This window comes from Scyliorhinus torazame, chromosome 28, assembly GCF_047496885.1.
Source record: "Scyliorhinus torazame isolate Kashiwa2021f chromosome 28, sScyTor2.1, whole genome shotgun sequence".
NCBI lineage: Eukaryota > Metazoa > Chordata > Chondrichthyes > Carcharhiniformes > Scyliorhinidae > Scyliorhinus > Scyliorhinus torazame.
Genome location: NC_092734.1, coordinates 29,813,377 through 29,839,530, shown reverse-complemented (window position 1 = coordinate 29,839,530; position 26,154 = coordinate 29,813,377). Strand labels below are relative to the sequence as shown.

Sequence of the window (26,154 nt, the reverse complement as noted above, 5' to 3'; positions counted from 1 at the left end):
TGGAGGGGATTATAAGAGACAAGATTTATAATCATCTAGATAGGAATAATATGATCAGGGATAGTCAGCATGGCTTTGTGAAGGGTAGGTCATGCCTCACAAACCTTATTGAGTTCTTTGAGAAGGTGACTGAACAGATAGATGAGGGTAGAGCAGTTGATGTGGTGTATATGGATTTCAGCAAAGCGTTTGATAACGTTCCCCACGGTAGGCTATTGCAGAAAATACGGAGGCTGGGGATTGAGGGTGATTTAGAGATGTGGATCAGAAATTGGCTAGCTGAAAGAAGACAGCAGGTGGTGGTTGATGGGAAATGTTCAGAATGGAGTACAGTCACAAGTGGAGTACCACAAGGATCTGTTCTGGGGCCGTTGCTGTTTGTCATTTTTATCAATGACCTAGAGGAAGGCGCAGAAGGGTGGGTGAGTAAATTTGCAGACGATACTAAAGTCGGTGGTGTTGTCGATAGTATGGAAGGATGTAGCAGGTTACTGAGCGATATAGATAAGCTGCAGAGTTGGGCTGAGAGGTGGCAAATGGAGTTTAATGTAGAGAAGTGTGAGGTGATTCACTTTGGAAGGAATAACAGGAATGCGGAATATTTGGCTAATGGTAAAGTTCTTGAAAGTGTGGATGAGCAGAGGGATCTAGGTGTCCATGTACATAGATCCCTGAAAGTTGCCACCCAGGTTGATAGGGTTGTGAAGAAGGCCGATGGAACGTTGGCCTTTATTGGTAGAGGGATTGAGTTCCGGAGTCGGGAGGTCATGTTGCAGCTGTACAAAACTCTGGTACGGCCGCATTTGGAGTATTGCGTACAGTTCTGGTCACCGCATTACAGGAAGGATGTGGAGGCTTAGGAGCGGGTGCAGAGGAGATTTACCAGGATGTTGCCTGGTATGGAGGGAAAATCTTATGAGGAAAGGCTGATGGACTTGAGGTTGTTTTCGTTGGAGAGAAGAAGGTTAAGAGGAGACTTAATAGAGGCATACAAAATGATCAGGGGGTTGGGTAGATTATAAGAAATAAGCTACGTGCAGAGTATGTGAAATGTGCGACCGACTACTTCAACTTTAGGCTGGCTGCGAAACCAGTGCTGAGCTGCAGGATTTGCGCGGTCCGTGGCGATTGGCCGATCGAGTCACATGATCACCCCCCCCACGCGAAACGTCTCCCCCTTAAAGGGGCTCGCTATCACAGTCGTCTCCTCTTAAGTCCCTCATTACCAAATTCAAACAAAAGTTAAACCATTTACAATAAACAAATTTTTTAACACGGTCCAACATGAGCTCAGCTTGCGTCAGGGGAGTCTCTCTTCCTCCGGGAGTGACATAGTTCAGCAGGTGGTGTCTCCAGAGCAGAGGTTGCTTCGTTTAGACTCTCAGAAATTGGATTCTCAACTTGCAAAGGTGCATCTGTCCCTCTCACTACTTCAGTCCCCACAGGTAACCACTTGGCCCTTCCTCGGGTTCATTTGTTTCTGTATTCAGTCACAGGTATAATGGGAGCAGACTGCCCCACTAGTTCTCTGTGTGACTCCTTTCCTCTTAAGGAGGAGGTTCATAACATTGGTCCCTGGAATGAAGAACTTGTCGTATGAGGAACGGTTGAGGACGCTGGGTCTATACTCGCTGGAGTTTAGAAGGATGAGGGGGGATCTTATTGAAACTTACAGGAAACGGCGAGGCCTGGATAGAGTGGATGTGGAGAGGATGTTTCCACTTGTCGGAACAACTAGAACCAGAGGACACCATCTCAGACTGAAGGGACGATCCTTTAAAACAGAGATGAGGAGGAATTTCTTCAGCCAGTGGGTGATGAATCTGTGGAACTCTTTGCCGCAGAAGGCTGTGGAGGCCAAATCACTGCGTGTCTTTAAGACAGAGATAGATAGGTTCTTGATTAATAAGGGGATCAGGGGTTATGGGGAGAAGGCAGGAGAATGGGGATGAGAAAATATCAGCCATGATTGAATGGTGGAGCAGACTCGATGGGCCGAGTGGCCTAATTCTGCCCCTATGTCTTATGGTCTTAAGTGCTCACAATGGTTTTCTTTTAGGATTTTATCATGAACTTCCACCTCACATGATACCGGGCCCGTTCTGGCCACAACAGCGCCTGGGACCCAATTCTGGCCAGTCCCACAATTGAATCCTGATTCTTATTTTGAACATTTTGCTTTACCTTCACCCTCCCTGCCAAAGTGGGAAACGCCAGGTCCAACCCAGTCCTCACACGCCTACCCATCTGCAACTCTGCAGGAGTAACTCCACTGCTCATGTGTGACGTTGTCCTGTAGAGAATGGGAAAACGTGCCAATTCTGTCTGTTGGGATGTTGGCTGTTGCTTTTTCGTGGCTGCCTTGAAGGTTTGTATAACCCTCACAACGAGTCCATTTGGTGAGGGGGTTGTAAGGTGTGGTACATATATGTTTGATGACATTGAACGACTTAAAATATTGGAACTCTGCGCTGGTAAATGCTGTTCCAGTGTCTGAAACCAATATCTCCGGCAACCCATAGGTGGCAAAGGTTTACCTTAACTTTTCCACTGTTGCAAAATAAGTTGGGGACTTCATTTCATAAGTCACCTCACTCGCCTTAAAAGGACATTTCTCTCTTTTTAGTCTTACTCCCGCTTTCTGAATCTTTTTGAAACCTCCTCCAGGTTAGTTAGGTATTCCTCTTCTGTGGCTCCTGGGACTAACACATCATTCAAATAGATAACTACCTAACCACCTTAGGTAAATCTTGCAATAGGCTTTCCATTGTGCATTGAATAATTGCTCACGCAGGTGAGACTCCAAATGGCATTCTGATGTACTGGTGCAGGCCCTTATGTGTATTGATAGTGACAAACTCCCTGGAAGTGTCATCCAGCTCTAGCTTCTGGTACACATGACTCATGTCTAACTTGGTGTATGTTAGACCCCCCACCCAACTTTGCGTATGAGCCCTCTATTTTAGGCAAAAGGTACCTGTCCATTTTTTTGCTGACCGGTTTATTGTTACTTTGTAGTCTCCGTATATTCTTAACGGTGTTATCCGGCTTGACCACTGGCACAGTAGGGGCTACCCGCTCCGCAAATTGCACCGGCTTCATGATACCCAAATCAGCTAAATTTGGCCTCTACATTCTCCTGCAACAAATAAGGCACAGGTCTGGCTCTGTAGAATTTAAGTGTAGGGGTGGCACAGTAGTTAGCACTGCTGCTTCACAGTGGTAGAGACCCGGGTTCGGTTCCCGCCTTGGGTCACTGTCTGTGTGGAGTCTGCACGTTCGCCCTGTGACTGCGTGGGCTGCTCCGGTTTCCTCCCACAAGTCACAAAAGACGTGCTTGTCCGGTGAATTGGACATTCTGAATTCTTCCTCAGTGTACCCGAACAGACGCCGGAGTGTGGCGACTAGGGGCTTTTCACAGGAACTTAATTGAAGTGTGAATGTAAGCATACTTGTGACACTAATAAAGATTATTATTATTATTCTCCGAATCCACATGAATTTGGCTATCAAGCGTACAGTTTGCCCAATTTTTCTTGAAATACTTCTTGGTACCTTCTGAGGAGTTCGTGTACGCCCCATTCGTTAAGCCAATCTCGGTCCATCAAGCTTGGTCCTTGGCCCATAACTACAATTAAGGGCAGTAGGGCAAATTACTGCCTGTAACTTACAGGGGTTGTTGCTGTTCCCAAGATCTGTATAGCTTTACCCGTGTACATAGTCAGCTTGAGGGTTGTGGATTTTAATCTTCAGGATTGGGCACTCCCTGTAGGTGCCAATAAGTTTGCCCTTCCACTGTTGTGGTGGAAGCTCCGGTATCTACCTCCATTTTGAATGGGTGACCATTGACCATCATTATTATTTTCTCCATCTTAATATTATTAAACTCATACACATTTGGTCCCCCCTCAGAATTACTGTCCACGCTATGCCCTGAAGCCAGAATGCTGACCCTGCTAACACCAGGCTAGCCCTGCTTGACCCTACATTTGCTTCTTATTGGCCCCTTTCTGCCATGAGCATAACACACAGCTCCCTTGAACCTACACTACCCCTGGGGGGTGGTTTCCCCCATACCGATAGCACTCTTCACAAATCTTGTTTCTTTTGGCTGAATCTCTTATGCCTTTGCATTCTCACGGGCTATGCATTTCTTTGCTGACCAAATCTTGCACCCTCATCCTTGGCACTGTTACCACGAGCAGCTTCCCTCCAAACTTGGTGGACCTTGCCACCTAGAAGCTCCATCGCACTCTTACTGCGCTTTCCATTGCAAGAGCAATTCCTTGAACCTCCTTTAGGTTTTTTTTGGCTCAGTCCGCAGTTTTTTTCTGTATGGCAGTATTATTAACCCACACACTAGACGGTCTCTCAGCATTTTGGTAGGAATAACAGCAAAAGGGATTATTATTTAAATGATAAAATATTAAAACATGCTGCTGTGCAGAGAGACCTGGGTGTGCTAGTGCATGAGTCGCAAAACATTGGTTTACAGGTGCAACAGGTGATTAAGAAGGCAAATGGAATTTTGTCCTTCATTGCTAGAGGGATGGAGTTTAAGACTAGGGAGATTATGCTGCAATTGTATAAGGTGTTAGTGAGGCCACACCTGGAGTATTGTGTTCAGTTTTGGTCTCCTTACTTGAGAAAGGACGTACTGGCACTGGAGGGTGTGCAGAGGAGATTCACTAGGTTAATCCCAGAGCTGAAGGGGTTGGATTACGAGGAGAGGTTGAGTAGACTGGGACTGTACTCGTTAGAATTTAGAAGGATGAGGGGGGGATCTTATAGAAACATATAAGATTATGAAGGGAATAGATAGGATAGATGTGGGCAGGTTGTTTCCACTGGTGGGTGAAAGCAGAACTAGGGGGCATAGCCTCAAAATAAGGGGAAGTAGATTTAGGACTGAGCTTAGGAGGAACTTCTTCACCCAAAGGGTTGTGAATCTATGGAATTCCTTGCCCAGTGAAGCAGTAGAGGCTCCTTCATTAAATGTTTTTAAGATAAAGATAGATAGTTTTTTGAAGAATAAAGGGATTAAGGGTTATGGTGTTCGGGCCGGAAAGTGGAGCTGAGTCCACAAAAGATCAGCCATGGTCTCATTGAATGGTGGAGCAGGCTCGAGGGGCCAGATGGCCTACTCCTGCTCCTAGTTCTTATGTTCTTATATCATTAAGGGCAGGCTCAAATTCACAATGTTGAACTGTTTGCCTCAATCACGGCACGGAAGCCGATCTTGCTTCACCGGGGTCTCTTGCTGTTGAGTTGAACTTGTATCTCTGCGTGATTATTGAGGGTTCCAGATGATGATTCCCGTTTACTATTTCTGCTCGCTCCTCAAGCTTTTAAGAGTCTGGGATATCTGGAGACGTCAAGCTCCTTATCAAATTGTATGTTTGGCCATCGCAGGCTGTTAGCAGTATTACCCTCTTCTCCACCCCCCCCCCTCCCCCATTTCGATCGCTGTGAAACAATATTGCAAGCGTTCGACGTATTGAACCCAATCTTTTGAATTAGGGTCAAAGGACTGTAATTTTCCAAATAAAGGTATTGTTGCAATTCACTGAGTCTTGACCTGCTTAAATGTCTTGCACAAAAGGGCTGCTTTGTCTATCTTTGTGGCAATTTAAACGTGCCCCTGTCGAACCTTATCGCCAATGTAATAATTCAAGGTTGGGCGGCCACCAGGTTTAATAACTAAACAAACTAGTTATTTTCAGGAAAGAACTATGTACGGAGTATAAGGAATGTGCCAACGACACTTCAACTCCAGTCCAGATTGACTGGGAAAACCCACGTTCAGCTCCAGGATTCATAGAATCTCTACAGTGCGTTTGACATACCGAGTTTGCACTGACCCACCGAAAGAGCCCACTCCTCACCCTATCCCCGTAACCCCACCTAACCTGCACATCTTTGGACTGTGGGAGCACCCGGAGGAAACCCACGCAGACACGGGGAGAAAGTGCAAATTCCACACCGACAGTCACCCAAGGTCGGAATTGAACCCGTGTCCCTGGCGCTGTGGGGCAACAATGCTAACCACCGTGTCCACTCCGGCCTAATTGGCTGATCGGATCTCTTGATCCCCCTCCCTGAAACCTCGTCCCTCAAAGGGGCTCGCTACTACAGGGGCGACGATCTTTCATCAAAATGGATGAGGGGCCATTGACCTGAAACGTTAACTCTGTTTCCATCTCCTCGGATGCTGTCTCACCCGCTGAATATTTCCAGTGCCTTTTTGATTTCGTTTCACGTTTTATCAGCCCCTGCGGTGTGCTGCTTTTTGACTTACGTCAAAGGAGACATTGTGTTTTTTTAACTGATGCTCTCAGCTTGCAAGTTGAGTCTCCCGGAGGATTTACACAGCTGTGAGGTTTAGAAGCGGGTGAGCCGCAGCTTTTTGTGTGCGTGAAATGGATTTGTGCAGTTTCAGTTTTCTCATGAACGCTCTGCTCTGTATTGTGCTTAGGTTATGCTCCAGTGACGGGCATGTGCCATCCACTCCGAAGCTGTACCCTCAACCATGAAGATGGATTCTCCTCTGCGTTTGTGGTAGCCCATGAAACCGGTCATGTGTAAGTGTGTACTGCACAAATACGGCAAACCAGCCACCAGAGGGGCAAAAGTAGAGCTAACACGACGCTGTCTATGTTGGTAAATAAATTGAGCAGGGTTGGAGTTTTTTTTTGTGGCGCAAATGAAAGAGGGAAGAAGTAATACTTAACTGAACATATAGACCTTGATTAGCACAGTTGTATTATTCTACAGATAATAGGTTGTAGAATCAAAATAATCAGTCCCAGCCACATCAGGGCTTAATCTTGTGTAATACGATTGGAATTCCCCTCCCGAGGAGAAGTGTTTACATACAGGCACATGTCAAACTCCTTCTCTGGCCTGTTAACACAGGCCGTTTGGACATTCTGAATACGAGCGGTTGACTCTTGTTTTAGCGCCAGCCAAAGTTCAGTTTGCCTCCCTTGGGCGTTCTCTGCACTCGCAATGGTGTTGATCAAAATAGCCGGAGACTTGGGGCAGTACTCTTACGATACAAGTTGTTCCACAACTGGCAAGCGGAAAGCCAGGTTACTCGTGGTAGTGAAGCAATTCCCACTGCTTCGAAGATCAACCTCGGATCACTGGGATTGATATAAAACCTCAGGAGGCCCAAGAGGGTAAATACAAAGCAAAGTTTAATTCGACAACAAAAGTAAGGGCCAGGGCGCGGCTCAAAGTCCCAACCTGGACTCCCAGTCGCGCCGGGTGCGGCCCGGCTTTTATGAGGTGACTTTTACAAGCCTCAGCTGAATACCTCTGCCCACGGGCGGCGGAGCCCGCCATCCACAAGGCCCACGGGGCGATCAATTGGTGAATCTGTGGAACTCTTTGCCGCAGAAGGCTGTGGAGGCCAAATCACTGAGTGTCTTTAAGACAGAGATAGATTGGTTCCTGATTAATAAGGGGATCAGGGGTTATGGGGAGAAGGCAGGAGAATGGGGATGAGAAAATATCAGCCATGGTTGAATGGTGGAGCAGACTCGATGGGCCGAGTGGCCTAATTCTGCTCCTAAGTCTCATGGTCTTATGGTCCCCATGGGTCTTCTGAGGGCTATTGCAATTAACATAGCTGCTAACTAACTTTCATTGAACTGACTTTCTTTCTCTCTCACCTTTCCTAGTTCCTCTTGATGACAATAGGTCGAAAACCTGAAACGTTAAATCACCAATTCCGCCTGACCTGCGGGGCAGTTCCAGCACTTAATTTTGTTCTTTTCTTTCAGTGTGTGAGCTTGTTAGCAAGCATTCTTCTCTCACAGATTCACTACTATGCCATTAGTGAGATTTTCTGCGTTGGTCCTTTGAGTTCTCTTGGGATTTATAGAATTTACAGTACAGAAAGAGGCCATTCGGCCCATCGAGTGTGCACCGGCCCTTGGAAAGAGCACCCTACTTAAACCCTTGGCTCCACCCTATCCCCGTAACCCCACCCAATCTTTTGGACACGAAGGAGCAATTTAGCATGGCCAAACCACCTAACCCGCACATCTTTGAACTGTGGGAGGAAACCGGAGCACCCGGAGGAAACCCACACAGACACGGGGAGAATGTCACCGAGGCCGGAACTGAACCTGGGTCCCTGGAACTGTGAGGCAGCAGTGCTAACCACTGTGCCACCATGCCCCCCCCCCCGGATTTAACAAATTTATTGCTGAAAGGAATTTGTGAAACCATATTCATTTGCTGCCCAGAATTCTGTAGATAGGCGAGATAATTTTGCACTAGATCAAATGGGAATCTTTTGCACTGTTGACCTTTTGCAATACTTAAATAACATTTTATAAAATCAGAAAATGTTATAAATGCAGTGCAAAAATTTGTGTCGCTTCACGGCCATCTGAACAGAGCACAAAAGAACATCTGTGAAACATAACCTGAGATTTTCATGATACCTTCCTTTGATTTCTTCAATCCAGTTCAAACGGTAACAATATAGCATTAAGATCTCAGTGCTGGGGTTCACCAATATCTGCCTTATGTCGAAGGTTAGAAATTACGGTCAGTACTGCTCTCGTATGTACTCAGGCCACATTCCTCTGCACCATTTTAACGTGAGTTAACACCTTTTCGAAATTTGGAATTATGGTACAAGTGAATTTATGTGTCCATACAATAAACAACATTGATGGTAATCTACCTGTATGAGCGAACCCAACAATCCTGGCATCTTATAGTGGACTGCATAATGAAAGGTGTTCCTTGTTTACTCTGTGACATACTCTGTATGAATCGTCGTTTGGTAGGAGTATTGCTGAAAAAGGACATTTTGTTGAAGCTTTTCATCTTGCACTGATGAGGATAATCGCAAGAACATCAATGTCAGGAGAAAACAACAAGTTTGTACCTGCGAGAAGACAGTGCTGATTGGTTGGCAAGTGGATTCTGGTAGAAGCATTGCCATGGCGAATGCACCAGTTGATGGTGACTAATAGTTAATTGCCAAGCATTATTTGAAATTTAAACCTGGCAGCTATGAGTGGTCAAGACATTGCCCTGTGGAATGGACCAGTTAATTGCTATCGCTTATTTTGTTTAGTTGAAACAGGCTCAATGTGTGGACATGTTCTTTCTATCTGCAAAGAAAGGGCCCTGTATATTAATATATGTACTTTCCAGTACATGCTATAAGACATAATACTCTGTGGTAAAATTTTGGAAAGTATTTGCAAGATTTTCATAGTAGCTTTTAGATTGTCTTTTAACTGTCGGCATCGAAGGTGCACGGCAAGAGTTCATGGTGCAGGTTGTATATGAGCACCATCTACTGGATCCAATTAGAAAGGCTCCTATTCATTGATAATTCAAACTCCTGTGGAACATAGAAACACAGGAGTGGACCACTCAGCTTCTTACCATTCAGTTGAGTCCTGGCTTATTTATACCTTAACTCCATTTTCCCACCTTTAGTTCAAATTCCTGGTTTCCTTACCGAAGGAACATATACTTGCCTCAGAGAAGCTGCAAAGAAAAATAAGGAGAGATCGAGGACAATGGGCATGAATTCCTTTGGCGTTCAGGAGGAAGAAACATATTGAAACCTATTGAGTTCTTAAATGAATTGACAGGATAGATGTTGAGAAGCTGTTTCTCCTCGATGGAGACGAGATCTAGAGACTATAGTCTGAGGATAAGACTGAGGATTGAGATGAGGAGAAACTTCTTCACTCCGAGGGTTGTAAATCTTGGGAATTCTCCATCCCAGAGATTCGTGGAAGGTCCGGCATTGAATATATTCAAGACTGAGATCAGTGGAGATTTTGGGAACAAAACTATGAGGTTTTTTTAATGTGTTTTTATTAAGGCTTTTTACAAACAGAATTTTTACATAACCAATAACAGAAAAGAAAAAGAAGAATATTTAACAAAACCAGGTGGCGGTTATCATTATACAAAAAGAGAATATACATTAAATGAACAGTTGCCCACCTAAATCCCCCCCCCCCCACCTTCTCCCCCCGCCCCCGGATTGCTGCTGCTGCTGATATTTTAACGCTCACCTAGAAAGTCAAGGAACGGTTGCCACTGCCGGGAGAACCCCAGCAAGGACCCTCTCAAGGCAAACCTTATTCGCTCCAGGCTGAGAAACCCAGCCATGTCGCTAACCCAGGTCTCCACACTCGGGGGTTTCGAGTCTCTCCACATTAACAAGATCCGTCTCCAGGCTACCAGGGAGGCAAAGGCCAAAACCTCGGCCTCTTCCGCTTCCTGCACTCCCGGATCCTCTGACACCCCAAAGATCGCTATTTCTGGACTCGGCTTCACCCGCGTGTCCAAAATCCTGGACATAGCCCTCGCAAAGCCCTGCCAGAATTCTTTGAGCGCCGGGCATGCCCAGAACATATGGGCATGGTTCGCTGGACTCCCTGAACATCTCGCACAGCTGTCCTCCACCCCGAAGAACTTGCTAATTCTCGCCATCGTCACGTGAGCCCGATGTACCACCTTAAACTGAATTAAGCTGAGCCTGGCACATGATGAGGAGGAATTCACCCTGCCTAAGGCATCAGCCCAAGGAAAATAGAGTTGATTCTCGAAGTTTAACCATGATCTTAATGACATACATGCTCAAGTGACCTCATGGTCTATTCCTGCTCCTATTTTTGATGTTTTTAGACTCTGGATACCTATAATGGCGAGATTCATGTCAGCTTGGCTTGGGTCAAAGGTTGCAGTGGGGAAGGTTGATTGCGACTGGCGAAGATTGTGTCAGCCCCAGTCAGGGACTTCCTGCTCCATAAGGTCAGGTGGGGTCAGCTAGGACCGTGTCAGCTCGGATCAGGGTCCTGTTTCGCTACAGCTCGATCAGTTTCAGAAAAAAGTGCGTGTTTTGGAAGTGTTCAGTTTTCAGATTTACGGATAAGGGATAATCGACCTGCAATATAATAATGGAGAAAATCAGATTGAGCACCATAGATCTTCAGTTGAATTGTGAGGAGCTGGCACGGTATGATTTTAGCGTAGGCAATGATGTGCAGCACCTGAATTTCAACACAGCGGGCGCAAGGGTGGGGAGGAAGAGGATGCAGAATAGAATCAGACAGGAAGAAGTCAGGAAAACAGTATTGATTGAATAAGGAGACAAGAATGACGTGACTGATGAAGATGGGATGGCAAAGAAGAATGTCAGAATTTGTTTTCTGTCAGAAGCATGAGAAAGGCACTTCGTCAGATTTGCACATGACTTAGGTTTGTTGACGCTTTTGAAAATTGTGTAAAAGTAGATGTACAGTTTTTACTTTAATGCTGTGACGCAATAATACTTGAACTCATATTGAAGTATATTTCTTGCATTGCATGACGTTATTACATCTTTCAAGAATAAATGGATTTGCAAAATGACCGACGTGTGCTTGCTAACAGTTTAGGAATGGAGCATGATGGGCAAGGTAACCGCTGTGCTGACGAGACGAGTATGGGCAGTATCATGGCGCCTCTGGTACAGGCTGCGTTCCACCGCTATCACTGGTCTCGCTGCAGCAAACAGGAGCTCAGTCGCTACATACAGTAAGGTCATTATATTTTGGTATCGTAACTATCTGTGAAATTCTGTACTCTAGTTCCACATTTTACTCAAACACGTGTATATATATATTAGTGACATAATCAAAATATTAAGAAGTTGCTGGATCACTATTGTACCTACTATACATTAGCTTTATTGCAAAGTACGACATAGAATCGCTGCAGTGCGGCAGGAAGCCATTCGGCCCATCGGCTCTGTATCGACCCTCTGAAAGTGCAGGCCCACTCTCCCGTCTTATCTCTGTAACCTCACCTAGCCTTTGGACACTAAGGGACAACGTAGCGTGGCCAGTACACCTAACCTTCACATCTTTGGACTATGGGAGGAAACCAAAGCATTCGGAGGGAACCAATGCATCGGGGGAAAGTGCACATTCCACATTCCACACAGCCACCCAAGGTCGGAATTGTACCTGGGTCCCTGGCGCTGTGAGGCAGCAGAGCTAACCACTGAGCCACCTTATAATTGAGTATAAACATGTCTTATTCTACAGGCACTTGAGAGATGCGGGGCAAGGTATGACCAGAGTTAAATCACTAGTTTCTATGTCACTTACTATTCAAGGATAAGAGAGTTGACATAGAATCGTAGAAAAGCTACAGCACAGAAGGAGACCATTTGGCCGATCTTATCCATGCCAGCCCTTTCTAAATCCCACCTTCCTGTACCTGGTCCATAGCCCTCCAGCTCACAGCACTTAAGGTGCAGATCAGGTGGTACTTTTTTCGAGTTTAGAGTCTCTGCCATCACCACCCAGTCAGCCAGCGAATTCCAGACTCCCGCCACCCTCTGTGTAAAAACGTTCTTCCTCATGTCCCCTCTACACCTTCTGCCACTTATCTTGAATCTATGTCCCTGGTTCTAGAATTCTCCACCAAGGGAATCAATTTGATCCTGTCCACCCTTTCTCTTCCCCTCATAAATCGATACACCTCTATCAATTCATCCCTCAACCTTCCAAGGAAAAGAATCCCATCCCATCCTATCCAATCTCTCCTCCTAGCTACATTTTTCTAGCCCTGGCAACAGTCTTCGGCCCTCCCTCCAGAACAATAACGTCCTTCCTGTAATGTGGTGGCCAGAACTGCACACAATATTCCAGTTGTGGCCTCAACAGTGTGTGCCCAGAGCTCTATGTGTTTGCTTCCGAATGCTGGTTAAGTTTTTAGTGTTAGGCAACTGACAGCAGCCTCATGCAAGTACTGACAGCAGCCTCATGCAAGTACACTGAAACTAGTATTAAGAGGTCATTTGGCCCTTGGAACCTATCCTGCCATTCAGTATGATCATGGCTGATCATCTACCTCCACTCCACCTTCCTGTACTATCCGCACATTCCTTAAATCCCTTATTGTCCAAAAGCCTGTTGATCTTGATCTGGAATATCCACAATGATGGAGCACCCACAAGCCCCTGGGCCCTGGGGTAGAGAGTTCCAAAGATTCACAACCCTTTGCGTGAAGAGATCTCTCCTCATCTCCGTCCTAAATTAGCGACTCCTTACTCTGCAACTGTGTCCTAGCGTCCCCAGCCAAGGGAGACATTTATCAGTATCGATCCTGTCAATCATAGAATTTACAGTGCAGAAGGAGGCCATTCAGCCCATCGAGTCTGCACCGGCTCTTGGAAAGAGCACCCTACCCAAAGTCAACACCTCCACCCTATCCCCAGAACCCAGTAACCCCACCCAACACTAAGGGCAATTTTATCATGGCCAATCCACCTAACCTGCACATCTTTGGACTGTGGGAGGAAACCGGAGCACCCGGAGGAAACCCACGCAGACAGGGGGAGAATGTGCAGACTCCGCACAGACAGTGACCCAAGCCGGAATCGAACCTGGGACCCTGGAGCTGTGAAGCAATTGTGCTATCCACACTGCTACCGTGCTGCCCCTTAAGAACTTTATATGTTTCAATGCGATCACCCCTCATTCTCCTAAACTCCAGGGAATGCAGATTTTGTCTACTCAATCTCTCCTCATCGGACAATCAACTTAACGTAGGAACTAGAGTGGTCAATCCTTGTTGCACTCGCTCCAGGGCAAATATGTCCTTCCTCGGATAATGGGCCCCTTCTATATTCCCTCACCAATGGACGAGACCCCTATCAACCCAACAGAATCCTGGCCAATGGGAATAAAATTGCGCGCAGTGCTTGAGGTGTGGCCTCGCCTAAACCCCGTATAACTTTGGATTTGGAGAGTAAAGAAATCTCACTAAAGATATACCTTATGTTGCAAAAGTTAACATACATTTGCCTTCTGAATTACTGACTGTACTTGCATGCTAATCGTGTATGATTCTTGTACAAAGACACCCAGGTCCCTCTGACTGCAACCATTTCCCAATCTTCCAGCATTCAAAAAAAATATTCTGTTTGTTTTTATTTTCCCTACCAGAGTGGATAAGTTCATTGATTGCCACATTGTATTCCATTACATGTTCTGGCTTACTCATCCAATCTGTCCATATCCCTTTGCCGCTCCTTTGAATCCTTCTCACCGTTTACCTTCACATCTTTGAATAGTTGGTAAACTTTTTTTTTCAAAAAATATATTTTATTCATTAAATCTATCATAAACATTACAGAACATTTCGAATTGTCTTGACTGTACATTTCCATCAGAGTTACACATTCCCTTGACTTTCTTCCATTCAATTTTGATAACATTACACACACATCGCTCTTTACTTTGCATCCTTTTCATTTGGTCACGCCTTCTAAGTCGTTAATATAGAATGTAAAAAAGCCCAAGTGCTGATCCTCGTGCTGCTCCTATAGGTACAGCCAGCCAACCTGGAAATGTACTGATTACTCCTAAAGTCTATTTCCTGTGGTGGTTGAAGCAATGACAAGGCCACCCGCGGAAGAATTTCACTGAAGAAGTTAAACAAGGAAGTTGGTGGAAATTTCTTTCTGTCGAAGTTTGTAAGAGCATTGTAATGACTTAAGCCAAGCCTTTGAGTTTGGACAATTAGAATGTGAATTCCCTGATTAGTGGCCCAATCAAGGAACGCCTTTCTCAGTATATAACGGAGTGTCAGATCCTCCTGCGCTTCCAGTGTAGACAGCGAGCTGAATGCCCTCCCAGTGTAGACAGTGAGCTGAATGCACTCCCAGTGTAGACAGCGAGCTGAATGCCCTCCCAGTGTAGACAGTGAGCTGAGTGCACTCCCGGTGTAGACAGCGAGCTGAGTGCACTCCCAGTGTAGACAGCGAGCTGAATGCCCTCCCGGTGTAGACAGCGAGCTGAATGCACTCCCAGTGTAGACAGCGAGCTGAATGCCCTCCCAGTGTAGACAGCGAGCTGAATGCCCTCCCAGTGTAGACAGCGAGCTGAATGCACTCCCGGTGTAGACAGCGAGCGGAGTGCACTCCCAGTGTAGACAGCGAGCTGAATGCACTCCCGGTGTAGACAGCGAGCTGAGTGCACTCCCGGTGTAGACAGCGAGCTGAATGCCCTCCCAGTGTAGACAGCGAGCTGAATGCACTCCCAGTGTAGACAGCGAGCTGAGTGCACTCCCAGTGTAGACAGCGAGCTGAATGCCCTCCCGGTGTAGACAGCGAGCTGAATGCACTCCCAGTGTAGACAGCGAGCTGAATGCACTCCCGGTGTAGACAGCAAGCTGAGTGCACTCCCAGTGTAGACAGCGAGCTGAATGAACTCCCGGTGTAGACAGCGAGCTGAGTGCACTCCCGGTGTAGACAGCGAGCTGAATGCCCTCCCAGTGTAGACAGCGAGCTGAATGCACTCCCAGTGTAGACAGCGAGCTGAGTGCACTCCCAGTGTAGACAGCGAGCTGAATGCACTCCCAGTGTAGACAGCGAGCTGAATGCACTCCCAGTGTAGACAGCGAGCTGAGTGCACTCCCGGTGTAGACAGTGAGCTGAATGCACTCCCAGTGTAGACAGCGAGCTGAATGCCCTCCCGGTGCAGACAGCGAGCTGAATGCACTCCCGGTGTAGACAGCGAGCTGAATGCACTCCCGGTGTAGACAGCGAGCTGAATGCCCTCCCAGTGTAGACAGCGAGCTGAGTGCACTCCCAGTGTAGACAGCGAGCTGAATGCACTCCCGGCGTAGACAGCGAGCTGAATGCACTCCCAGTGTAGACAGCGAGCTGAATGCACTCCCGGTGTAGACAGCGAGCTGAATGCACTCCCAGTGTAGACAGCGAGCTGAATGCACTCCCAGTGTAGACAGCGAGCTGAATGCACTCTCGGTGTAGACAGCGAGCTGAATGCCCTCCCAGTGTAGACAGTGAGCTGAATGCACTCCCGGTGTAGACAGCGAGCTGAATGCACTCCCAGTGTAGACAGCGAGCTGAATGCCCTCCCAGTGTAGACAGTGAGCTGAGTGCACTCCCGGTGTAGACAGCGAGCTGAGTGCACTCCCAGTGTAGACAGCGAGCTGAATGCCCTCCCGGTGTAGACAGCGAGCTGAATGCACTCCCAGTGTAGACAGCGAGCTGAATGCCCTCCCAGTGTAGACAGCAAGCTGAGTGCACTCCCAGTGTAGACAGCGAGCTGAATGCACTCCCGGTGTAGACAGCGAGCTGAGTGCACTCCCGGTGTAGACAGCGAGCTGAATGCCCTCCCAGTGTAGACAGCGAGCTGAATGCACTCCCAGTGTAGACAGCGAGCTGAGTGCACTCCCAGTGTAGACAGCGAGCTGAATGCACTCCCAGTGTAGACAGCGAGCTGAATGCACTCCCAGTGTAGACAGCGAGCTGAGTGCACTCCCGGTGTAGACAGTGAGCTGAATGCACTCCCAGTGTAGACAGCGAGCTGAATGCCCTCCCGGTGTAGACAGCGAGCTGAATGCACTCCCGGTGTAGACAGCGAGCTGAATGCACTCCCGGTGTAGACAGCGAGCTGAATGCCCTCCCAGTGTAGACAGCGAGCTGAATGCACTCCCAGTGTAGACAGCGAGCTGAGTGCCCTCCCAGTGTAGACAGCAAGCTGAATGCACTCCCAGTGTAGACAGCGAGCTGAATGCACTCCCGGCGTAGACAGCGAGCTGAATGCACTCCCAGTGTAGACAGCGAGCTGAATGCACTCCCGGTGTAGACAGCGAGCTGAATGCACTCCCAGTGTAGACAGCGAGCTGAATGCACTCCCAGTGTAGACAGCGAGCTGAATGCACTCCCGGTGTAGACAGCGAGCTGAATGCACTCCCAGTGTAAACAGTGAGCTGAGTGCACTCCCAGTGTAGACAGCGAGCTGAATGCACTCCCGGTGTAGACAGTGAGCTGAATGCACTCCCGGTGTAGACAGCGAGCTGAATGCCCTCCCGGTGTAGACAGCGAGCTGAATGCACTCCCGGTGTAGACAGCGAGCTGAATGCACTCCCGGTGTAGACAGCGAGCTGAGTGCACTCCCAGTGTAGACAGCGAGCTGAATGCCCTCCCGGTGTAGACAGCGAGCTGAATGCACTCCCAGTGTAGACAGCGAGCTGAGTGCACTCCCAGTGTAGACAGCGAGCTGAGTGCACTCCCAGTGTAGACAGCGAGCTGAATGCACTCCCAGTGTAGACAGCGAGCTGAATGCCCTCCCAGTGTAGACAGCGAGCTGAGTGCACTCCCGGTGTAGACAGCGAGCTGAGTGCACTCCCAGTGTAGACAGCGAGCTGAGTGCACTCCCGGTGTAGACAGCGAGCTGAGTGCACTCCCAGTGTAGACAGCGAGCTGAATGCACTCCCAGTGTAGACAACGAGCTGAATGCCCTCCCAGTGTAGACAGCGAGCTGAATGCCCTCCCAGTGTAGACAGCGAGCTGAATGCCCTCCCAGTGTAGACAGCGAGCTGAATGCCCTCCCAGTGTAGACAGCGAGCTGAATGCCCTCCCAGTGTAGACAGCGAGCTGAATGCACTCCCAGTGTAGACAGCGAGCTGAGTGCACTCCCAGTGTAGACAGCGAGCTGAATGCACTCCCAGTGTAGACAACGAGCTGAATGCCCTCCCAGTGTAGACAGCGAGCTGAGTGCACTCCCAGTGTAGACAGCGAGCTGAATGCACTCCCGGTGTAGACAGCGAGCTGAATGCACTCCCAGTGTAGACAGCGAGCTGAATGCACTCCCGGTGTAGACAGCGAGCTGAATGCACTCCCGGTGTAGACAGTGAGCTGAGTGCACTCCCAGTGTAGACAGTGAGCTGAGTGCACTCCCAGTGTAGACAGCGAGCTGAATGCACTCCCAGTGTAGACAGCGAGCTGAGTGCACTCCCGGTGTAGACAGCGAGCTGAGTGCACTCCCAGTGTAGACAGCGAGCTGAATGCCCTCCCGGTGTAGACAGCGAGCTGAATGCACTCCCAGTGTAGACAGCGAGCTGAGTGCACTCCCAGTGTAGACAGCGAGCTGAGTGCACGCCCAGTGTAGACAGCGAGCTGAATGCACTCCCAGTGTAGACAGCGAGCTGAATGCCCTCCCAGTGTAGACAGCGAGCTGAGTGCACTCCCAGTGTAGACAGCGAGCTGAGTGCACTCCCAGTGTAGACAGCGAGCTGAGTGCACTCCCAGTGTAGACAGCGAGCTGAGTGCACTCCCAGTGTAGACAGCGAGCTGAATGCACTCCCAGTGTAGACAACGAGCTGAATGCCCTCCCAGTGTAGACAGCGAGCTGAATGCCCTCCCAGTGTAGACAGCGAGCTGAATGCCCTCCCAGTGTAGACAGCGAGCTGAATGCACTCCCAGTGTAGACTGCGAGCTGAATGCCCTCCCAGTGTAGACAGCGAGCTGAATGCACTCCCAGTGTAGACAGCGAGCTGAGTGCACTCCCAGTGTAGACAGCGAGCTGAATGCACTCCCAGTGTAGACAACGAGCTGAATGCCCTCCCAGTGTAGACAGCGAGCTGAATGCCCTCCCAGTGTAGACAGCGAGCTGAGTGCCCTCCCAGTGTAGACAGCGAGCTGAATGCACTCCCGGTGTAGACAGCGAGCTGAATGCACTCCCAGTGTAGACAGCGAGCTGAATGCCCTCCCAGTGTAGACAGCGAGCTGAATGCCCTCCCAGTGTAGACAGCGAGCTGAATGCACTCCCGGTGTAGACAGCGAGCTGAATGCATTCCCAGTGTAGACAGCGAGCTGAATGCATTCCCAGTGTAGACAGCGAGCTGAATGCCCTCCCAGTGTAGACAGCGAGCTGAATGCACTCCCAGTGTAGACAACGAGCTGAATGCCCTCCCAGTGTAGACAGCGAGCTGAATGCCCTCCCAGTGTAGACAGCGAGCTGAATGCCCTCCCAGTGTAGACAGCGAGCTGAATGCACTCCCAGTGTAGACAGCGAGCTGAATGCCCTCCCAGTGTAGACAGCGAGCTGAATGCCCTCCCAGTGTAGACAGCGAGCTGAATGCACTCCCGATGTAGACAGCGAGCTGAATGCACTCCCGGTGTAGACAGCGAGCTGAATGCACTCCCGGTGTAGACAGCGAGCTGAATGCCCTCCCAGTGTAGACAGCGAGCTGAGTGCACTCCCGGTGTAGACAGCGAGCTGAGTGCATTCCCGGTGTGGACAGAAAGCTGAAGTACCTGGTTGTTCGGCTGTTGGGTTTGTAAATAAAAGGAATTCTGGTGAAGGGACTTCTGCCCCCGTGAACCTATTACAAGCTCCGGCGTGATTGAGGCAGAGAGCACATTTCAGCAGATAAATATTTAAAACAGGAATCCGAGGGCATTGGCATTAGTTTTGGATTGCTCTAGCAAAGGATTAGCCTGGACGGAATAGACCGAATTGCCTTGGCTGTTTTGCTGTTTGTCCTGTGGTTAACTGTGGTGCTCGAAGTAAGTTGGTGGAGCTGTGCAAACAGGAGGATCGCCAACAGTGGGTGAAGCCAGCAAAGAAAAACCGACCCCTCCTGGGTGGATCAGGAGCCCTGTGACGTGCAGCATTAGAGCGGTTTGAGCAACCAGGGATTTTGTCTTCCTCACCACCTCCCAACAGTTACCAGCTGAGAGTCAAAGGCCTCCGAGGGAACGTTGGGTCAAATGAGTCAAGGGGCAGGTATTGAATCTACTACACCCACCATTCCAATTTGCTGGACCAATCGTCCACAACAAATAGATCATTTCCTTTGACACGAGACATAATTCATTATTTAAAACCAAATGAAATCTGATGTGACTGAAAACGTTGTGCGCCTAATTTCTCTCTCTCTCATGATTTCTGCCAGTTCCTATGACTGCCTGCTAGATGACCCATTTGAGCAGAAGTGGCCAAAGTTGCCAGAGTTTCCAGGAATTGACTATTCCATGGATGAGCAGTGCCGTTTTGATTTTGGAGTCGGTTATAAAATGTGTACAGCTGTAAGTTTTGCTTCGTCTCATAGCCTCATTGCACATCTCCTTGCGTTTTTATTTATAATTACATTTGAAACTTCTGATAAAAAGACATTTTTGGCAATCTCTTCCACCGAGAGAGTTGCTACCCTGTTCTGATTGTGTTTTGTATATAGTTGATGCTGATACATCTGGTTTATAAGGCCTGGAATGTCTTATAAACCAGTTGTGTCCAATTTTGGGCCCCTCACAGGGTGGCTGACACAGAGGCCCGAGAAAAAGTTTGGAGCAAGGCCACTAGATCGGCGCCTGTCTTGAAAAGCCTGAATTGTCACTATAGCATCAGAAAATTAGTCTTTCCACCCCTTTTGTTTTCAAAAACGCATAGACTTCAGGGAGATCTGCTTTGTCATTTCGGGCAGACAATTTGAATTAGTTAGTTAGAACTGGGAACATGCATATAAGTTATGTAAGTAAGGAACTAAGATGGATGCTGTCATGATATGCAGACATGCAGATAATGATACACAGACAGGCAGCTAATGAACACAGAGAACAGGGCATGACCAATGAGCAGGCAGGACACTCGGGGGTGGTATCTCACTATAAAAGGCACTCCGCCTCTTTCCACTGATGAACATCTACAGAGTGAGTCAGGGTGTATGTACAGTATCACACCTCCAGCACGTGGCTAAGAGCTAGTCTGGTTCAGTCAGACAGAGTAACCCCACTCCTGGTACCATGATGTGTCATGTACTCTGCGATAAAGGCACAACTGGATGCAGCTTTAACCAAAAGATACTCCAGACCTTGAAGTTAATTCAATCTGATTTATTGAACCAGTAGCACAGTTAGCACAGTTCTCTATGAGTTTGACTCTCTGCTAACCTAAGTGTGGTTACTCTGTCTGACTGAACCAGACTAGCTCTTAGCCACGTGCTGGAGGTGTGATACTGTACATACACCCTGACTCACTCTGTAGGTGTTCATCAGTGGAAAGAGTGGAGTGTGAGTGCCTCGTGCCTTTTATAGTGAGATACCACCCCCGAGTGTCCTGCCTGCTCATTGGTCATGTCCTGTTCTCTGTGTTCATTAGCTGCCTGTCTGCATATCGTGACAGATGCCAGGGGTTTTCTTTTCTGGCTGAAGTTCATTGCCCTCAGGAGCAGTTGGACAGTGGGTGCCGATTCACTGCAGGGTTTCAAAAGGAAGCTGAATGGATTCCTGACTGGGGCTAATAGATAGAATTTACAGTGCAGAAGGAGGCCATTCGGCCCATCGAGTCTGCACCGGCTCTTGGTAAGAGCACCCTACCCAAGGTCAACACCTCCACCCTATCCCCATAACCCAGTAACCCCACCCAAAGTAACCCCACCCAACACTAAGGGCAATTTTGGACACTAAGGGCAATTTATCATGGCCAATCCACCTAACCTGCACATCTTTGGACTGTGGGAGGAAACCGGAGCACCCGCAGGAAACCCACGCACACACGGGGAGGATGTGCAGACTCCGCACAGACAGTGACCCAAGCCAGGAATCGAACCTGGGACCCTGGAGCTGTGAAGCAATTGTGCTATCCACAATGCTACCGTGCTGCCCATCACGGTGCATCTGAAATCATGATGGTGTACAAAAGGGAAGGTGGGATATTGGACGATCTGCCTCTTGCCCACTTGTGGTCTCCTGCCACTTGTTCAGGTTGCCTTTGGCAGAGCAGAAAAGCATTTCCCCAAATTTCAGCACCTCCCCTCCCCCTCAAATTATAGTCTTGCGTTTTCTGAATGTTTTTATCTTGCCTCTCCAGGAGGTAACATTAATGAGGAGTAAAACCATTGTGGCTTAAGATACTTAGTTACAACATGGCTGTTTGAGACTGACTTGATGGACCTGTTGGGCTTTACCTGCCATTGTTTTCATCTGTTTGTCTGCGCAATTGATTCTCTCAATCCAGGATAGCTGTCCAACACAGGGATCTCACTGTCTGTCTAAAACTGTTTCTTCCGTTTGCAGTTCCGAACATTTGACCCCTGCAAGCAGCTGTGGTGCAACCACCCTGATAATCCCTACTTCTGCAAAACCAAAAAGGGCCCGCCACTCGATGGGACAGAGTGCGCGCCTGGAAAGGTAAAAGAGCAAACTACATATTGAAAAGAGACGGTGGGGGTGTTACTTTGTTGCGAGCACCATCTTGACGAGTAATTGTGACCCACTATTAATCAGTCTAGCTTTATGTCGACCTTCCAGTAACTAAGGCCCCGATGATCACGAATCGGTGTTTGCAGCACAAAATACGGGTGATGAGCAATAGGTCAGAAACATGTTGAAAACAAAAAAATGGGGAGCAAAAGCAACAAATCTGAGCGCATCTGAAATGAGAAACCAACATGGATGGATCAGATCAAGAAAATTGCTTGCCCTCCCCTTTCACTTCTGACAAAGATAGCCTGGATCTATTGATACCGGGACATACTTGCAGATAATCCGTGTGCATGAGCAAAGACAGAGTTAAGGCAGGAAATGAGTGCGGTTCAGGTAACCCTGGGTCTTTGCACCAAAGGTAATTGCAAGCAAATGTCTTCAGCGAATGAGGGTCAGCAGTGGGTTTCATCCAACCCCTTGGAAGCCTTCCGTCACAAGAGGAGCTGGGTACGGGTGGGATGGTGTTGTCCACTGGAATCCGTGCTAATACTTCCTCCCCTCCCTCAAACGTACTGGTCGCCAGCAGTTCGATACAGCGAAGGAGCACAATGGGGAAAGTCACAGCCATGGACCAGAACACTTGGAATAGAAAATTCTGTGCATCATTTTTGCCGCGATTTCTTTTAAACAGTGCCATTTAGTTCATATTTAGGTTTTTAAGAGCATTTATTTCAAAACCCGCATCTGATTCTGACTCTGTGTTAATTTGGTGGTCCGATTACTTTAGAAGCGTTAGACCTGTGGCATTGTCTCTCTTGCTTTGCATTTGAGACTTATGGGTGAGAGTAAAGCTGGGCGTGGGCTTATTGAGTCAATGGGTGATTTACAACCCGCTCAATAGACAAACCAATATATCAAAATGCTGTCTGTGACTCATCTTCACATTGACTGCATTTCACTATTTTCCTGCAATCTTTACTTCCATCGTCTTGCAATCTTGTCTGATTTAGTTCGTCCCTCTGCCCATTAACTGTTACCAATTGTTGTGAAATATCTAGTGAAGATATCATAATGGAACAGCTATTACACCGTGTAATCCGTAACAAACTGTTTAAGTACTCCTGCAAAGATTTAAATTTTCTGGAATTCCCAAAGTTTTTGACTTACGATGCAAGGCTGTTTTGTGTAGATCTAAGGAGCTTTTCTTTCACCCGTTAGTCTTCTGTTGCAGAGAGAGGTCTGTATGATGTGTCTCAGACATGCAGCCCAGCCCCTCCAAATTTTGGCCTGAATTGTTTTCCCCCCACTATGTGATTTAATGGACGGGAAGTTGTTGAGACTGTAAACAGGCAGTGCTATTCCCTACTCCCAAATTTCCAATATACACTCCTCTCAAATGAAGTGGGAATGTAAATCTGCCGTGTTACCCAATAGCACCCAACCCTGACGTTGGTTTAATTACTTCTCCTTTCCAGTGGTGTTTCAAGGGTCACTGCATTTGGAAAACTTCTGATCAGTCATACAATCGGGATGGAAGCTGGAGTTCCTGGACAAAGTTTGGATCGTGCTCAAGGACCTGTGGTGGTGGAGTGCGCTTCCGTAGCCGCCAGTGCAGTCATCCCCCGTAAGTTCCTATTAGTTGTCACATGATTGTATCGTCAGAACATTGTTCTTCCACAGCTACTGGCTTAACAGAGGCAGCTGTCCAGGGGATGGTATAGCTGGTGGTCCTGATTGATATTACTGACTCCGCTTGCTGCCTGCTCAGGGAAACTGAGCTTGCGCGTATGGCCGCTTGTTGGTAATGTGCTCGATTAGCTCAGTTGGTTTGTTCGGCTGGTTCGGGATGCGGAGCGACACCAACAGCGTGGGTTCAATTCCCGTACCGGCTGGGGTTATCCAGGAAGGCCCTGTCTTCTCAACCTTGCCCCTTGCTTGAGGTGTGGTGACCCTCGGTTTAAATAACCACCAGTCAGCTCTAATCCCCCCCCCCCCTCAAAGGGGAAAGCAGCCTATGGTCATCTGGGATTATGGCAACTTTCAATTTTCTTTTTATTAGTATTATCAACAAGCTAACATGTCAAACTGCAGTCAGCGCAGTGCAGGATCTCTTGTACGATGTCTACTCTGAGGTAATTTACACCCCCCCCCCTCCCCCCCTTGGTTAAGTTCCATTATTATCTGAAGGCTGGGACTTGATATGAAACAAAAGCTGTTTCATAACGAGCCCTAGATCTGAGCTTTCCCCTTGCGTGCTCACCAGCCTGTGACTCCCCCGTTCTGTTTTAATGACCAGGAAGATCTTGGGTGAACACGGCACATATCCAAATTTTCAATGAATGAAAGCTCAATACCTGACCTAGTCATTAAAACCAGAATCATGTGAAAAGGAAAAGCATCAAGTGGTTATTATATCGACTGTGATACATGGTTATGTTTGATACTTTATGAAGCAGTAGACATGACTATTTCTGGCATTCTGCAATTCAGGCTCCATTTGTTTACAATGAATTAATACTTTTTGTCATGAAAACGCCTCAGAATCACAGAGTTGTTATGGTGCAGAAAGAGCCATTTGATCAATTGTGGCTGCACCGGCTCTCGAAACGAGCATTGCGGCTCTGAGTCATTCCGCTGCCTTTTCCCCGTACCCCTGTACATTGTTTCTATTCAAATAATCACTTAATTCCCCGCTGATTCCCACTGCTGACATGTACCTAATGCCACCTTGAATGCCTCGATTGAACCTGCCACTACCCCACTTCCAGGCAGCGCATTCTAGACTTGAACGACTTGTGTGAAAACATTTGCTTCTTTTGCAAATCCTTTTACATCTATGCCCTCACGTTCTTGATTCTTTTATGAGTTCGAACAGTTTCTCTCTGTCCAGCCCCCTCATGATTTTGAGCATCTCCATCAAATCTCCTTCTCTCTGCGGAGAACAGTCCCAACCTCTCCAATCGATCCTCACAAATGAAGTTTCTTGCCCCTGGAACCATTCTTGTGAACCTCGTCTGCACTCGCTCCATTACGTTCACATCCTTCCCATAATGTGGTGCCCAGAACTGTACACACTACTCCAGCTGAGGTCTAACTATAAGTTGAGCATAACCTCCTTGCTCTTGTACTCTTTCAAAGCCCAACATACAACATGTTTTATTAACTGCTCTCTCGACCTGTCCTGGGGGTTCTCCCTGCTCTTTAAATATCGGATCGATACATCAATCTGCACACCTTGGCTTCATGCCGGGATAAAGGAATGCACCTCTCTCATTGCAGCACTTCAGAAATCTGTCAGGCTAGATTGTATGATTGTGGGCAGCACGGTAGCACAGTGGGTAGCACAGCAACTTCCCAGCTCCAGGGTTCCAGGTTCGATTCCCAGCTTAGGTCACTGTCTGTGCGGAGTCTGCACGTTCTCCCCGCGACTGCGTGGGTTTCCTCCGGGCGCTCCGGTTACGTCCCACAAGTCCCGAAAGACGAGCTTGTTAGGTGATTTGGACATTCTGGATTCTCCCTCTGTGTACCCGAACAGGTCCCGGAATGTGTCGACCAGGGGCTTTTCACAGTAACTTCATTGCAGTGTTAATGTAAGCCTACTTGTGATAATAATAAAAGATTATTATTATTATGCCCATGTCCTGCAGCAGTGATTGAACTGTCAACCTTCTGACTTGAAGAGAAGAATGGTATTAACAGAGGCAATTTGATTAGAAGTGAATGCTGGCAAGCAATAATGTTAGGATCTATCAGAAAGTACATAAATCGGAAGAACATTTTTACACGATGCTTACATCTAGTACAACATTAAAGATTGCGTCAGCCTTAATTCTGCCTTAACTTAGCAAAGTATGTTTTGGATTCTTGCCCGGGGTGTATAAAGAGCTAATATTTATTGCTTAACTGAAAGGGCAAGACGATAAAATGGAACCACAGCTAGAATGACCGGCCAGTTCTCCAACTAAACACAGCCAACCTCCACACTGACTATCTCCTCAACACACTGCCATTTAAGCGCGTGCAGCCTCACTAACACATTTAATGCATATATGTAAAATGCCTGGATATTAAGATAGTTTAAAATGTATGAAACTTGAAGCTTGTCTCGATTGTTACCCCTTCTCACAATAAATAGTGTGGTAACTAAGACTACA

At 47.7% G+C, this 26,154-nt stretch overlaps 1 protein-coding gene across 1 annotated transcript in view; it reads left to right on the top strand.

Annotated features, from left to right (window-relative positions):
- LOC140403638 (A disintegrin and metalloproteinase with thrombospondin motifs 14-like) overlaps positions 1–26,154 on the top strand; it is a 206,239-nt gene that overhangs the window by 133,081 nt on the left and 47,004 nt on the right. Inside the window, 5 exon segments of the mRNA XM_072491785.1 lie at positions 6,476–6,581; positions 11,425–11,568; positions 19,753–19,885; positions 21,872–21,985; positions 23,476–23,624. Of these exon segments, the coding sequence (XP_072347886.1) occupies positions 6,476–6,581; positions 11,425–11,568; positions 19,753–19,885; positions 21,872–21,985; positions 23,476–23,624 (646 nt within the window).